At 41.4% G+C, this 17,773-nt stretch overlaps 1 protein-coding gene across 1 annotated transcript in view; it reads right to left on the reverse strand.

Moving 5' to 3' along the window:
- Positions 1 to 17,773, reverse strand: part of SNX10 (sorting nexin 10) — a 73,862-nt gene that overhangs the window by 10,182 nt on the left and 45,907 nt on the right. Inside the window, exons 2-3 of the mRNA XM_082662322.1 lie at positions 15,555 to 15,601; positions 3,662 to 3,748 (exon numbers count right to left, since the gene is read on the reverse strand). Of these exons, the coding sequence (XP_082518448.1) occupies positions 3,662 to 3,748; positions 15,555 to 15,578 (111 nt within the window). The 5' untranslated portion in view covers positions 15,579 to 15,601. The remainder of the gene's footprint in view (positions 1 to 3,661; positions 3,749 to 15,554; positions 15,602 to 17,773) is intronic.

The raw sequence follows: 17,773 nt of genomic DNA on the forward strand, positions 1-17,773 counted from the left end.
CTCAAATAGTGCACATAACCCACCAATATAGCATCCATGAAGACAGCTGGGGTGACATAAATGAGCAGTGTTGTCCTGGGGCAAGGCATGACCCTGCCCTTCCCTGAGTCCTGAAGTAGCTTCCTGCTCACCTATTAGCACTCCCTTCAGAGACAAATCATAAACATTAAACAAATCCTGAAGATTAAATGACCAATAAGAGCTCAGGGTCATCCACTGCATTCAACCCCATCCATCCATCCGTGGAGAAGCCTTTGGGGATTAGAAACACCTTCTCTTGGTCCTTCACATGACATCGCAGAAGCTGTTGTGTCCTTGATATGGCCATCGCCGCAGATCACACAAATCACCCAGAATCCTGAAATCACTTTTAAACAAGAGTTCAGCATTTCCCTTCTCTACTTAGATGTGCAAGGAAGCGTGATCAAGTAAAAAGAGACATGTGGTGCACAGGACGAGTATGTGCATGGAGGACCCAAATTCTAGTCCTGGCTCTGCTATAAGGCAAGTCACTTCAACTCCAGTTCCCTGAATGGTAAAATGGGGATGAAATAGTACATCCCAATTTCACAGGGTTGTTGTTATTAGGACTGATAATATGCACATGGCAAATGTTATCTCTTAATAGTATTATTAGTTACTGGACATTGGTTTCCTTCCAGCTACCTTAAGGCAAACTTAGAAAAAGCCACCCTCAGAGTCCCTACCCAAAGCAAAACAGCAATGCTTCTCCTTTGGGTAAACACAAGGCTGGTAAATATGTGTGTTTCTCCTTTCTGTAAAACCAGAGACTGGCTTATTTGTCTGTTGGTTTTGTAAGAAGATCTCTATTCTACCTATTAATTTCAAATTTCTATTTTATAATCTTTACACTGCCAAATGGGAAATTGTTTTGCCCCCAAGATTTATATCATTTCAAAAACTGTTATCAACCTACCACTTAATAAGCACCCAGCCGCTGTTTTCCTTGGAAAGTGTCAGGGATGGTGTACATTAGTTCCTAATCGTTCCCATGAAATGTATGGCACAGTTCCTGGTATTCCTGAACTTCCTAAAATTCAGAGAACCTCAGGATGCAGAGAGGTTAAGAGACTTGCCCCCAAAAAACTTATTGGCCTAAATCCTGTCATGGACGATATGGCAGAAAAAGCACTGGATGGAGTCTGTGGCACAATACTAACGTTGTGGGACTGGTGGCGCAGTGGTTGAGAATCCGCCTGCCAGTGCAGGGGACACAGGTTCGAGCCCTGGTCCGGGAAGATCCCACATGCCGCGGAGCAACTAAGCCCGTGTGCCACAACTACTGAGCCTGTGGTCTAGAGCCCACGAGCCACAACTACTGAGCCCGCGTGCCACAACTACCAAAGCCCGCGTGCCTAGAGCCTGTGCTCTGCAACAAGAGAAGCCACCGCAATGAGAAGCCTGCACACTGCAACGAAGAGTAGGCCCCGCTCCCCGCAACCAGAGAAAGCCTGCACACAGCAACAAAGACCCAACACAGCCATAAATAAATAAGTAAAATAAATTTATTAAAAAAATAATAATAATGTTGTGTGTGTGGATTTCAAAGCACACCAGGGCCTCCCTCTAACGTGACCCTTAGGGACTCAGGCAGCAGGCCGTTTACTCCAGAATTCGTGCCCTAACAAGGCCTGGGTGAGTATCCTCTCAGTGCTCTCTCCCCAGAGAGGACCAGGCCACTGCAGGGCCTCTTGAACCTCAGGCAGAGGTGGAGTTCAGTTCAACTGCCTTTCATTTCTCTGCTCAGAATCACTGTGCATGCAATAACTGGAGATCCATCTGGTGCTTACACCAGACAAAGGTCTATCTATAAGTCCTTCATTTGCAGGACAAGCTCAGGAGAGGATATATGAAGGACCACCCACCTTGACAGTCCACTAGTTTAAAATTCCAAGTAAATGCTACAACTTCGGAGTTGCCTGGTATCATTTCCCTTGAGGTTAATTTAAGTGCGTTAAACACCAGCTTCTCTACCTGCAAAGCTCTATGGGTACAGCATCTAAATGAGGGTAACAAGAACTCTCCAGTCTCCCCACCCATTCCTAATCGTACAACAATACGATTAGAGGTAGAAGCGGTAGAAGCCTCTTCAGGATCAGGCTACACTGAGATCACTAATTTATCAAGTTCCTCTACTAGTTGCTTGCTTCTGCTATCTATCAAGCCACGAACATTCATTCCTTGTCAATTTATAAGCATCTCAGAGAAACACCAGAGCTGCCACCAAATAACATGTGTGGAACCCATCATTTCTGGTTTTAGATGGACATTTCTGAATTCACGTCATATTATTTATGTAGAAGAGAAGGATCTATACTTTCATTAACTTCCTGAAGATAATTAAATTTCATACCTACTAAAGTGTGTCATAAGGACCCACAAATTTTTTAGAGGGAGTCAAAAGGCAACTAAAGAATTTCATTTCGTTTTCAAATGCTTAGTCTTACATACTTGTGTTATAATTTTCCACACAGAATGCATATCTGGTGTGACCTCATGAGTAAAACGAAAACAAAATCAAAATACAAGGCGTACCCTGGCCATGGGCTTCAACACAATCATCAAAGAAAACAGTTCTGAGTTTTTACTTTATTTTCCAAGTTGGGGAACTTTGAAAGAAAAAAGGGAAGAGAGGAGAAAAAAGAGAAGTTTTGTGGGTGGTATCTGGGTACCCAATATACCAATGTAGCTATTAACAATGTGCAGATCAAAGGATGGCTAAATTTTATCTCACCTGTTCTATACAGAGTCACAGATAAAATCTGAGCCCATTTCTATGCTCTCAAGAAAAGTCTGGACTAAATTACACAAAAGAAGTGACTATCTTCATGATCAAGGGCCAATAAACTATATACATCTGTGGGCCAAATCCAGCCGCCACCTGTCTTCACTAATAAATTTTTATTGGAACACAATTACACTCATTCATTTATGTATTGTTTATGGCTACTTTCACCCTACAACAACAGAGCTGAGTAATTTTGAGAGTCTGTATGGCCCACAAAGCCAAAGATATTTACTACCTGGCCTTTTACAGAAAAAGATTGCTGACCCTCATTCAAGATAATCAGAGGAGGCGACACACCACACAACACTGTTCAAGAGATTATGATACAGTACTATTTCCAAGTAAAGTAAATCATTTCTAGTTATTTACTTATCTTAATTACTCAGAATTGAGACTAAGGCAAAATAATTCCATATATTCATTTCCTACTTTCCTGTTCTACATATAAAACACTGCACATCTCTTTTCCAGAGAACACTACGTCCTCTCAAAACCTAAGATTTATCAGGCAATATAGTCTCCAGAAATATGCTATAACAGATCATAAAGAAATACCATTAATGAGCTATAAAAACTCTTTCTGAATTTTAGATGTATTCACATCTTCATACATGAAGGCAATAAATATTAAAATATTAACAAAGGTACAATAAGGAATTCAAATAAACAACTTTAGGAACCATCGTACTACTTCATTTAAGAGACAAGCACTAATTGTAATCATTCAAATTCAGTTCTTTGAATTAGAAAATTTTTTATAAATTTCAATTATAAGTATATCATAGTATCCCATCAAATGTATGCTACCTAAAAATTACTGTGATTTCTATGGACTACTGACGGCATACTTACATGAATACATATCTCATAGTCAATATAAGAATGCCAGAAGTCCTCCTTCTGAATCCTAGGATCTCGAACCCAAACACTTACAAATTCCTGTAAAGGCATCACAAGCAAAGAAATAGGTTTCAGAATGGCAAGTAGGGCTAAGAAGGGCTGAGAGAAATGACTGTACAAGAACAAAACTGAAATAAACTTTAACCGATGTGGTTGTAATCCTTTAAAAAACAAGAAGTTAATGAATCAAGCACCACAGGAAGTCTAAAAAAACGCTGTTGCCACAAATGGAATTTTTACAATAACGCAAAACCGAGCTGGGTGCACTTTTGGATAGTTTTACAGGTTATGTGAAGACAATAAGAACAGATACTCTAAAACTGATTTTTAATTGTGCATCATGAAAAATAGGTTCACATTTTTATCCAGTTGTAAAAGTGGTCATTTCTTACTTTCTTCATTTCTCTGAATTAAAACTATAGGCCCTGCCTGCTAAATCACTTGCTAGAACACAAGAAAGAGTGACAAAGGCCATGTGAAAAGCAAGCAAGGAGAGCTGAAAATGACGTTGTGTGTGCACCCCAACTTCCTGAGAATAAGCACTACTAACTTAGTAACAGAAAGATGAGCGCCTTTGACACCCTCTTCTATTTTTAAAATATACCTTCCCGTGTAATCATTTCATCTTCATAACAACCTCATGTTATAGATAAGAGTTAGAAAAGTTAAAAAAAATACAAAGTAGATCATTTTGTTCCTCTTTAAAGATAGTAAGAACAGGAAATGGGGGTAAAATTTCAAATACAATATTTTTTTAAAGTGCCCTTCATTAAATCAGCTCAATTTTAAAATATGAAAACGTACCACAAAAAAAGTGTTATGTTTGGCACAACAATTCATTGCTAACTGAATTTCATTTTAAATATTTTAACTTTTTGTTTTGAAAAAAGACTTCAGGGCTGAAATTTTAGGCATTCCTTACTGCTTTGCTTTGGCACATCTGAAAAGCAGGCTGTCAGCACTCTACAGCAGAAGAAGAAAAAAGATCATGAGGTTTTCTGGACAGAGCACCTCCATTCTGTTATGCAGATAATAAAATGAGAATTTTTCAGGACAGAGGATTAAGAGAGAAGGAGAAAAATAGTCCACATTCCCTTAAATCGCTTTTGCCACCTATCAAGTTCGCCTTCTAAAGTAATGCTTTGCTCTTGCATTGGACACTTCTGCCCCACTGCTTGCCCTCAGTATATATACAGGGATGATGAGTTAATGTTCCAGAAAGCTTATTTTAAAATCTTTTCATTATGTATTCTTAAAGTCATTTAGAAGACAGACAATAAAAACAAGACAACAATATAACAATACTCTAAACGTTTTGGCCATTTTTTCTTAAAAGCATATTCTAAATTATAAGAGGGACTGTAAAGACAATTGTTAGTAAGAAGCCCTCTTACATATAGCGTGATTGGGTCAGGGTAAAGTAGATCCTGCCCAGAGGTGGAAATGAAACAGAACCCAGGCACCCTGCCCTTAGTGCGTGTGTGTGCGTGTGTGTGTGTGTCTGTGTGTAACTCATTTTCCCAGAGTGCTTTTCACACATCCATAGTTCTTAGAAAGAGTGAATCAATCACCAATGAATCAATGAACAGAAGGACAAATAGGTCAGGAATAGGAGAGAAGACCAGAATCCAGGGTAGACCACATCTAACCCTCCAAATGCCCCCAGCACACTCAGGGCAAGGGAGAATGTTGACAAGGGCTGACAAGGTTATCCTACCCCCGTTAAGCCAGCCTAAGGGAGAAGGCTGCTAGTCATCAGGTCACATGTAAGCCACACTCCCTCACAGGGTGCTGGCAGTTCCACTTTTCCACTGGAGAGGCAGAAGTTCTTGAATATCCCACAGGGGAAATTAAATATTTCCAACAGCTCAATGTTCCATATTAACAGTAGAAGATATGCACCTGTTACTGAAATAGTGGGCCTCCACTCAGGCAAAACAAAAATGAAAAGACAAAGAAATGCATTTGTCAATTTTCTACAAACCTGTCATTTAAAAAAAGGTTTCTGAACTAAAATTATAAAGTCCACAATTACCACAGCATCACAGACCCCTTGAACACTCAACATATTATTAATTGAAGATGGTAGTAATGACAAATAGTTCTCAAAAAAATCAGGACTTTTCCCCCTGTATCTGTTCGCTACTGTCTAACTACTGACATCTACACTTTGAGTAACATGTCCCTTTTCATGGAAAGAGCACTGAAATTGTGGTCACAAGACCAGGGGTAAATTCTGATTCACTTACTTCCTAAATTATGAACTTATCCACTGAGCCTCCGCTTCTACATCAGGAAAATAGGAATGATGCCTGTCCGGCCCATCTCAACTGCTGGTTAGGAGGATCAAATTAAAAAATACCTGTGAGAGCACTGGGAAAATTTTCATTAAGTGCTACATGAAAGTCAACGATTATTACGTAGAAAGGAAAATGCTTATAAACCCAGAGCACAGAGGTCTTCCCATAGACCTTGGCAATAAGCAATTCAGAAAAGCTAATCCAGATGTCTACCTTTTTTTAAGTAAAAATTGATTAATTTAAGAACCTAGTTGCAAACACTTTAATACTGTCATTTCTCAGTGAAAGGCAGAGTGACCTAAAGATTTCACAGAAATTGCTTGGAGCAGGCCCCTCATGATATGTGTAAAAGGAATGAACATCCTAATGAACACTGTAGATTCTACAGTAAAGAATCTACTTTCCTCATCTTAGTGGATTGTAATTCTTGGATTGTACCATTCTTATTACTCATTATGACTAATCTTTATGTAGGAAAGATATGTTGAAAACATATTCTAAAGCCATGCTGGAAAAAGAATCCCCTAAGAACACAGCAATGCACTTTAAATGAACGCTCAACATTAACTGTGGAGCTAAGGCTGCAAACGCTTTTTCAATCCTGAAAATCTTTAACTTGGTTGAAGTGCGAAATGGCGAACTTTCTTCCTTCTCGTTCCCTTCAACGTTGCTGTTGCCCTGAGAGCCATCCCAGGCTGCTGTTCTTCACACCCTGTTAGGATTCCAGGATGACCTCATCCGAACATATGGTTTCAAGTGCTCAGCGTGAGCTATTGATTCTCTCTCCATCCCAGTCCAGGCATCTCCCCACGTATCCAGGCTTCTGCCTAGACAGCTCACTGGGAAATCCCACAAGCACAAAGAATCCACGCCCTTCCCACATCCTCCTCTTCATCTCATCCCCAGCAACCCCAGCCAGAAACCCAGAGTCCCCAGACTTCTCTATCTGACTCACTGACCACGTCCTCCAGATTCACCCTTCTTTGACCCACCCACAACTCTATTCCCTCTGTGAGTGCTTTGACCCAAGGACTGCTTGCCCAACATTAATGCATGGGCTGCTAATTGATCCCTGGGCCCGTAATTCAGCCCCCACACTAAAACAAGAATGGCTCCAAAGCACACATCTGATGGTGTCATTTTCCTGCTGAAAATCCTACAAAACCTGCCCCATAACCTTCAAGACCAAGTTCAAACTCTGTAGTTAGCACAATATAGCCTTTCATGATTTTTCACTCTCCTAATCTCCAAAGGCGAAGCTTACATCCCCATACACAGCATGCAATTTCACACCTGCACGCCTTTGAACATGCTGTTCTCTCTGCCTGCACTGCTGTCCTCACCCCAGTTTCTGCTTTTTCCTTCATCGCCATCATCTGGTTCTTTCTTTTATTTTCTGCTAACTCCAATCCATTTTCAAAAGGCAACTCAGTCTCTAGAAATCCTTCTGGAATTCCTCTGGAAATCCTCAGATTCACCCAGTCTGATTAATTTGACTCTACTCCAAGCCCCTACTGTCTCTGGGCAGACCTTGGGCATCCTCCCTCTTCACCATGCCTTACTGCACTGTAATGACCTGCAGGCCTCCTCCACTAGATGCTAAGCTCCTTTAGGGTAGCTTAGGCTGTCCAGCATGACTTGAGCACCTGGCACACCCAATGCAGTCCATTAATATCATTTAATGAATAAATGCATGTCTGCAGGAATAAATGAACTGGCTTCAGGAAAAAAAAAAAGATGAGATCAAACTTCAACTGAAATAAAAACCTCATCCACTTGGGTTCTTGGACTCCATGAATTAATGATGTTATTTAGCAGCTGGTCTAAAGTTTATCTTAATTTAACAAACCCCTTCCTCTAAGGGTGTGCCAATTAACAGCACGTGGCTACAAGAGCAATGTTTAAGGTCTATGAGAATCAACTGTTTTCAAGCACCCTAAAGAACTCCAGAAGCACCTATTTCCATAGAAATAATTGAAAATCATTCTGAGAGCACCAGTAACTTGAGTCTCCTAAGACTTGTACCAGACAATGATTTGTTTGCATAGTTGGAGTTAAAATATGTACTTGAAAGTAATAAAAGTACATTTATTTTAAAATATTCTATAATTCAGATGGGCCCCCCTCCCCCAATCTGCAATTAGTAGGAATTAGTGAAGTTTCAGGATACTTCCAGCTACGAATAGCACACCCAGGAAGCCAAGGTTCACCTGTAATCTCTTAATTAGACGCATCCCTCATGATGCTGCCCACCATCCTTCAAAGGAATGTTGACAGCCTGTCAGCCACAAAGGACAGCTCCAAGTTCCATAACTAGAATCGTATGGATTTCCTATGAAAATTGCTTCAGTAGCAGCAGTTAGTCAATTTAATAACCTTATTAAACACTTTAATGACTTCTTGGGCCTAATGATTATATCTAGTATGAAGGAAGAAATCAGGCAGAGTAGAATTAAAAATTTAAGCTAACTGATCCCTACTGTTCTCCATGTGAAAACAAACTTCTGAAGAAGTTTGAAAGTCTAGTTCCTGTGTTGTCTTATAATAATCACTCTTCAATTTCAGTGTACCCCCTTCCCTCCCCAACTCCCACCCCAGTTCAACCTTTATCCATCTACCTCATCCTTTTTTCCTTAGCCCTGATATATGAGAATAAATCAACAATAAAATTAACCATACTGAACAAGGCATGTGCATGTGCCAGGCACTGTGGTAAGTGTTTTATACATGTTTTCCTTTAATCTTTACGACAATCCTAAGAGGTCAGTAATATTATCACCCCCCTTTTTACAGATAAGAAAAATAAGGCTTCTTAAGCTTAAGCAACTGGCCCAAAGTCAAATGGCCAACAGACTGAGCTAGGTTTCAAACTCTGGTCTGCCTTGCTCCAAAACCTGTGCTCTCAAACATGTTCTACTGGGTGCTTCTTTAACAATAAATAATAAATCTCTGATTTCACTATATTTCCAATTTCACCAAAGTGCATTATTTTGGAGGGGAAAAAATTATTTTCTTGCTATTAGCTAAAACATCAATTCAAACAACATGTTCTTCTGAAACTCTGTCCCACTAGCTTCTCAAAGGCCTTGTATTTCATTTTTATATCTCTAGCACCAAGCACAGTATTGGCACTCATTAGTAAGTGCTCATGAAATGTCTGAGAATTAACCAACTGATTATAAGAAGATTCAAAACCAAAGGATGTACAGGTTCTGTATGCTGAAAACTATAAGATGCTATTGAAAGAAATCGAAGAAGTATACACTTCTTTGTATATATCTGTGTAAGTATATTCTATACTGTGTTCATGTATTGGAAGAGTCAACATAGTAAAGAGATAAATTCTCCCCAAATTGATCTATAAGTTTAATGCAATTCCTGTAAAAATCCCAGCCAGATTTTTGAAGACACAGCTGACCTTATTCTAAAATTTACATGGAAAGGAAAAGACCCTAGAATAGTCAAAATAATTCTGAAAGAGAATAAAGTGGGAGGAATCCTTCTTCCTTATGTTAAGGCTTACTATACAGCTATAGTAATCAGGATAGTGTGGTATGGGTAGAGGGGCACAGGTCAATGGAACAGAACGGAAAACCCAGAAATAGACTTATGCAAATATGCCCAACTGATTTTAGACAAGGGTGTAAAAACAAGTCAATGGAGGAGAGATAGCCTTTTCAACAAGTGGTTCTGGACCAACTGGACATCCCAGGCCAAAAGAGGAATCCTGACCTGAACTTTGCCCCTTACGTAAAAATTAACTCAAAATGGACCGTAGATTTAAATGGAAACATAAAACCATAAAACCTTTAGAAAAAAACATAGGAGAAAATCTTTGCAACCTATGATTAGAGAGAGTTCTTAGACTTGACACCGAAATGATAATCCACGTAAGGAAAGAGAGCGAAATTAGACCTCGCCAAACCTAAAAAGCTTTGCTCTGCACCTCCTGTGAAGAGGTTGAAAAGAAAAATTACAGGCTGGAAAATATCTGCAAATCACTCATCCCTCAAAGGACTTGTAGCTAGAACACATAAAGAACTCTCAAAACTCAACATGTAAAAAAAACAAAGAATTCAATTAGAAAATAGGCAAAACACATGAAAAGGCATTTCACCAAGGAAGACATACAGATAGCAAACAAGCACATGAAAAGATGTTCAAGATCATTATCCATTAGGGGAAATGCAAATTAACACCACAGTGATATGTCACTACATACCTATCACAGTTTCTTCTATTTTTATAGTACAGTAAACATAACTGTGTGCTGACTGTAAAAATATTCTTATTACAAAAAGATGAGTACAGACAAAAGCTAACAAACAAAGAATCTCTAGGTGTTAGTATTAGTTTTTCATAGCCTTGATGAGAATCTTCTACCACAAAAATGAAAACTTGTTTCATTTTATGCTCACTTTCTCAGGCCGTTTTTATCCTATTCCAAAGTATATACCCATTTTATATGTTTATGTATTTGAACTGGAGACTCATTCATTCAATTAAAATGCATTGAGTCCTGGTTCTGAGCGAGGCACTGACATTTAACCAATGTCTTATTCACCAGGGTTCTATCCAGGGCTCCCACATAACAATCTCAAAACTAAAATTTAGCCCCTTTCACACACACTACGTTCTCTACAAATAACATGCTTGAAAGGCAGAAGGAATGTATCAAGCAACCTTCCTTTATTTCCTAATAATATTTATGACAAATAACATAAAAGACATCCTCCAAGGAATGTTTCTTGTCACTTTATAGCTTGGAGTGTGTTTAAATGCCATTCCCTGGCAGTTTTGAACGATGACTTTTAAGAAAGCTTTTATTACGTCGGGATAAATAGCTGTGAGTGAAATTCAACTAGGCCTGCCTTTTACATGACTTATAATAATTCATGATGTTATGAGTTCTTTACACAAGCAGTGTCCAGAATTAAGGAGAGTTACCTTTTTGTATTTCATAATACATTAGTGGAAAAAACTCATCTTTTACAACAAGAAATAATTACCAACCTGTGCTAAACTACACCACAAGGACACGATCAGCAAAATCCAGAATGTGAAAACATCTATAGGTCAAAAGATGCAGCTTCTTCAACAAATAAATTGCACAAGGGGGAAAATGGGCAGAATGAGAGGTTTTAAGCAATATATTAACCAAATGCAATGGGTAGTTCCTATTTGGATCAAGATTAGAACAACCAAATATACAATTTTTTTTTCAACGTAATCAGGGAGACTTGAACACTGACTATTTGATGATATGAAGGAATTAATGTTAATTATTTAAGGTATGATAATGTGGTTTGTTTCTAAGAAGGGTCATTTGTTATAAATGCATACTAAAATATTGACAGATGAAATTACACTATGCCTAAAATTCGTTTCAGATAATTCACTGTGTGGTAGCAGGAGGGAATGGGTGGCGGTGGGGCGATAGCTTGGTCATGAATTAATAATGTGTTAACTCTTGAACCCCCAGGTACATAAGGGCTCATTATATTAGTCTCTCTACTTTGTGTATGTTTAAAATTTATAATGAAAAGTTAAAACCAGTAAAGGAAAAGAAGGAAGGGAGGAAGGGAAGGGAAGAGGTCATCTCAAGGGGACTGCTTTATGAAAAGAGACACATGTGGCACTTGAAAGCGAAAGTAAGTCAGAAACATGAATCTGAAAGCATTAACCATGAGTTCAACAGGTACTGACACCGTTAACATAATGACATCCCAATACTTATCTACCTTTGAAAAATAAGATTTTTTCATTATTATAAAAATAAAATATGTATGTGGTTAAAGAAAGAGAGAGAGATCATTTCAAGTACAGATGAGAACACCCTGAAAATGAAGTCCCCCTCCTACTGGACTTCCAGTTTCTTTTCAGCCTATCTAGGACTTTTACATACTTCTTCTATTATACACATAATTGGCACATATATGTATATATATGTGTGTGTATATACATGTATATATAATTTTTAATGCAAATGGGAGCACACTGTAAATACTGTTTTGTATTGATTTATTGATTTATTCATTGCACAGTCTTTTAGAAATCTTTATGTGTGAGCACGTATAATTCAATGTTATCTGTTTTAAAACTAACTGTTTTAGAGCAGTTTTAAATATACAGAAAAATTGTTCCAAGACAGTAGAGAATTCCCATGTATCCCATACCCAGTTTTCCCTATTATTACATCACGTCACATAGGCAGGGAGGAAAGGAGGAAGGAAGAACAAATTGAGTTTTGGGGATTGGGAAAGGGTCTTGTCTTGTCACTTCCCTTCAAAGTCCCCAGCATCGCAGGACACCAGGTGGAGGTGTTGCTTATGGGATATCCTTTGATGTTACTCACTGGTCCCAGCTCAGTCAGTTTCCAATCAGAAATCAATATTAAAACCATGCTTTCCTAGAGCAAGCCCAAAATGTTACCATCAATCAGTGTAAGTGTATCTTGAACACTTAAATGTTAAGCTTAGAGCCAACACGGCCAAAACAGCAGCACATCCTTCCCATCTCTCCCTGTAGGGCCCTGTGTGGCAGGGTCCTCACGGTGCCTGGAACCGTCCTGGGCCCACTTGGTTCTGCTCCACTCAAGGTATCTCCTGCCACGGAGTTGTAGATTTACTGTCACTCAAGTGTCAATAAATGTTAATTGCCATTATATCCAATACCAAGTATGTACATTTTGAAGGAGAAAAAACTCTTATACAAAAGGTATGAATCTCTAAAGGTAGAATTCAGCCATCATGATCCAGGAGAGTTGGGGAGACACACACACACACACACACACAGAGAAAAGAGGTTTCAGCCCACCCTTCCAGTCACATCACATATGTAGGACTATCCCACTTACACCAAGCAAGCCCTGGGCAGAGACACAAACACAGTTCCTTGGAGGGGCCAGAATGTCAGACTCCATGAAAGAGTGTAAACTGCTTATTTACATATCACATAAGATGAGCTCAATGTGGCTGAAGCCAAGGGTCCTTAGCGACGCAGGAAGATCAACCTGTTCATTCCGGGTGTTAGAATATAAAGAGAACGAAAACGCCTGGCTCCACACAAGACGCCGTCTGAAACGCGTTTCCTGTCACAGCCACCTGCCTTTTCATTAGGGTTCCGGGTTCTGTCTCATTAAACAGAAGAGTTGATTCAGTTGGGTCCACCTAATTATTCTTATTAAAATATGTAACCATAATATTTTAATTGTAAATTAAAGCGGCATGCATGAATGAATCTGAATTCATTTTAATTTTACAATGGCCTGATGCCAAGGCCTTTTTACGGGGAAGATCCATCAGCACAGATACTGCTCTCGTGGGAATTCAAACCAATGTGCAAATGGAACATGTTTAGCTAACAAGGGAGCCTCTCCCTCCCTGTTCTCCTCTCTCTAGATTTATTGCGGTAATAAAGCTATTTTAACAAGAGAGACTGCAATCGACTCCCCACTCTACCCACCCCCATCTTAAAAAAAAATATTTTTACCAAACTTCTAAACTGGCACTACCAGCTTAGGTAGAACCAAGATGTCAGTCCTGGGCCATTTGCATCTTGAACAAGGATGGTAACTGGGTATCAATTCACATGTCAACCTTACGATTAATTAGCAATGTCTCCTGTGGGCACCAAGTGCAAAGGGCTTACACACACACTGCCCCCCTGGTCTAGATTCTAGAACAATCAGGGATATTGCATTCAGCCTTGATATATGCAGTTAGGTGGGACTTGAATTATTTTCCACTAAACCACCACCAGCCACTAGGATATTTAAAGGCTCAGCCAAAACCTCCTCCACTTCTAACTGGCATTAACTACAGGGTGCTGATGGGGTAGCTGCTGAGATAAAAATATCTTGATAATTGAGGCTTTAGGAAAGCTTCCCCTTGACTTCTAAGCTGAGGCCTGAAAGATAAGGAGTCGTCAGCCTGTCAAGGTGGTGTGAAGGCTGGGGACAGAGATTATTCCAGGCAGTGGGAAAAACATCTGTGAAAGCCCAGGGGCCCAGGGCACACAGAGCAATCAAGTTTCCAGAATAAGGCGTGAGAAGGGTACTGGGTGGAGGGAGAAGCGGGAGACGAGCCTGGGGAAAGAAGCAGGGTCAGATCACACAGGGCCTTGGAAATCACACTGAGGAGTGTGGACTTTGTTCTAAGAGCAACGTAAGACAAACCAAGAAATTCTGGCCACACATAGAAAATGAATTGATATGTGATGGACAGTAGTATGTTACGGTACATCCAGAATCTGGTCTTGCTGTGCTTATTTCTTGCTGACGGAGACTCAAGTATATTTCTGGGCATTATACCCCTTTCTCAACTTAACGGTATTTTCCTTTTCAATTGAAGGACTTTCCAGTTTAAAACTGCTTAATGTTATATTATTATTATATAATTAGTTATAATAAAGGACTTGTAAGGTCAATATAATGCTTTCTTTATGCAGTTGGTTAAAGTCTGTGTCTAGTTTTTATTAACTGAAATGAACTTTAAAAATCGTGATTAAACCAGCCAAAAAAAAAAAGCTTCTTATTGGAAAAACGTCTTTGTTGCTTTCATGGGGCGCTTTCTCCCCCCAAGAACAATTTTTAAAATGTGCCTCTGGAATAGTGCCGGCTGTCAGCACAGCTCCGCTCTCAGGCCAATACAGGTGTGTAGCGAAGCATTCAGCTTACCTGAAAGGAGGTCTGTCCTCTGCCCTTGGCTTCTGGGAGGTGATCTCTAGGCCCCTGGAATGTCTTGCCTGACAAGAGTATCTTTGTTTGCCTGGGTTTGGCCACTGGACAGTCTAACAATGTGAATATGACAGAGGCTTAGGGCCACGCTGTATCAGCTGTGACCTCTGGAGGAACTAGAGACTAAAGGTATTAGCCTGATCCCAGGAGGAGCAGACAAAAAGGTCGGTCATGCAGGCAAGATGAGCCCCAATAAAAACTCTGGACACCAAAGGCACAGGGGAGCTTCCCTGTGGAAATTATCACACACCGACTCCTTGTGGAGAGAATAAGCAGTAGCTCTGCATTTGGGCCCCTTCCCAACCTGGCCCTCTGCATCTCTCCCTTCAGCTGGTTCTAACTGGTATCCTTTCCCTGTAATAAACCATAACAGTGAGTATAACTGCTCTCAGTGAGTTCTGTGAGTCTTTCTTGTGAATTATCAAAACTGAAGATGGTCTGGGGAACCTCCAAATCTGAAATTGGTATCAGAAGTGAGGGCAGTGTGGAGGCTTGCAGTTTGGCCACCTTCACAGAGGAGGTATTTCCTGAAGCAAGCACCTTGGTCCCAGTACTGTTTAACACAGGGACAAGGAAGAAGCATGCCTGGTCTTCGTACTGGGTAGGGCCAAGAAGACTGCACGGATGCTGGGGAGTGGGGGTCAGGAGGTTCAGGAGGGCAGCTGCTTTGTTCTTTCATTAGCCCCCGTCTATGACGTCCTGTGGTATCTTGACTCTCCTCTACAGATTTATGGTCAGAGAATGAAGAACTAACCTGTAGTGAGTTAAAGGACGTGGATTATCTATTTGGGGATTTCTGATGACATACCTCTTTCTGCTGTTCTGGAAACATCTTCAACACAGGACACGATCGATCTGAAAAATAAGATACCAACACTCAGTGATTTGGAACCTCCATACAGGAGCAGATATGCCTCTCAGGACCTCCCACCCAGATCCCCCCTGAGAGCCCGCCCTCCCACAGTCTCTGAAAAGTATACCTGTGCTTCTCCCCTAACCCTGTCTCCTGCTGACCCAACCAAGGGGAACATCGGTCCACCTGGGAATTGGGAGTTTAGGCTACGGCAAGGCCAAGACAGCCAGATGATGACCGGCCCTCAAACTGAAGGCCAGGGAGGGTCAGGCTGGAGTTGGAGCCTTGGGGAAATCAGAGGAGGCTGGAGATGTTGGGGAGCAGAGGGCCATGAGGGGCAGCAGGGGATGCTGGTTGGCAGTGAGGTGAAGAGAATGGAAAAGGTGCCCAGCGATCCACCACTGAGAACAGCCCTGACGGTTTCACCAGCAACCCAAGCTTTCAAGGAACAAGTCACTCCTGTGACATTTAAACTACTCCAGAGTTCAGATAAGAGCTGGTGTGGCCCCAAGAGGGATGAAGATGGGAAACTTGATTCTGAGCCTCCAGTCAGTGCAGTCAGCCACTCGGCTGATTCCAGGCCCTGCATGTTCCTAAGACTGTCTATTGTTCCTTAAAACCCCACTTAGCTAGTTGGACTTAACACCTACTCCCTGCCAAAAAAAAAAAAAAAATGAATCCCCTCACTGTATGCACATGTATTTTACAACAGAAAGGTGGCTATGGCTACGTGGTCACGATTTGCCTTTATTTTGATAATGTAAGTCTGACCCCACTTTCCAGATGATTATTATCATCCACAAGTATTTCCTGAGTCTCCACGAACATCCCTGGCACTGTAGGGAATACGAGGAAGTACGTGGGTGCTTCCCACATGGTGGGTGTCGGGGAGGAGAACCCAGAGCAGGCAGAGGAAAGAGCTCCCGAAGGAGGTGAGCGAGCTGTGCTGCCAAGGGGAAGGAAGGTCCTTTCAGCCAGAGTGAGTGAGCGAGCAAGAGGACCCACAGGGGAATTTCAAGGTTCACGGAAAGAGGAGGAAGAGGTGTGACAGTGGCATACACAGAGGATGGGGGAAAAGCGTGATGGACAATCCAGAGATGGGGACCAGGCCGGTTCAGCTGAGGGAAAGGCTTCATGGGAGGTGGGAAGCTGCCAGAAAGGTAGGTCTGCATCCTAACCTCCGGAACCTGTGAAGGTGATCTTATTTGGAAAAGGTGTCTTTGCAGGTGGGTGGGCCCCAAATCCAATGACAAGTGTCCTTCTTATAAGAGACAGAAGAGAAGAAATCATCCACACACACAGAGGAGAAGGCCATGTGAAGATGGAAGCAGAGACTGGAGTGATGCAGCCACAAGCCAAGGACACCTGGGGTCACCAGAAGCTGGAAGAACAAGAAAGCCTTCTCTCCTAGAGCCAACGGAGGCAGCACAGTCCTGCCAACACCTTGATTTCAAATTTCTGGCCTCAGGAATGGTGAAGAGAATAAACTTCTGTTGTTTTAAGCCACAAAGTTTGTGGTAATTTCTTATGGCAGCCACAGGAAACTAATACGGAGAGGCTCCCTGGGGATTAGACTAGAAAGGTAGGCTGGGGACGTAGCTGGGGAAGGGGGAATTCATTCATTCACTCACTCACTCACTCGGTATTTATGTGCCATGTGCTGGAGTAGGAGTGGGACACACAGTGGAGGGCAGAGCAGACTCAGAGCTTACGAGATGACTTCATAAATATAGTATAGAAATGACAGAAAGGAAAGGAAAGAACAGCCTCTTGAAAGAACGGAAAGACTAAATGGGGAAGTGGGGGAGTGTCGCCTGGGAAGGCTGTACTGAGAAAGTGGCACTTAAGCTGAGGCCTGAAGGGCGGTGTCATTTAGCCAGGAAGGCTACAGGAGAAAGGCATTTTAAGCAGAGGGACTGGCGTGTGCAAAGGGGCGGAGGCTGGAAGGAGGAGCAGCTCGAGAGTTCAGGTTATTGAAGGAATCCCTGCATCGGCTGAAGGCTAGGCCATGGGTGACGTCCATCCTGGGATTCTGCCGAAACACTGATCGGGTGGGTCCTTGACCCCAAGCCTCCACCCCTTCCAGATCGTCCTGCCAACTCCCACCCCTCTTCCCCGCTCCTGCCCCAGCTCTTCACCCCCATTACACAGCGTGTTGTGCAAGTCCCTGCTGG

The sequence above is a fragment of the Grampus griseus genome, assembly GCF_964374135.1.
Source record: "Grampus griseus genome assembly, chromosome: 9".
NCBI classification, from domain to species: domain Eukaryota; kingdom Metazoa; phylum Chordata; class Mammalia; order Artiodactyla; family Delphinidae; genus Grampus; species Grampus griseus.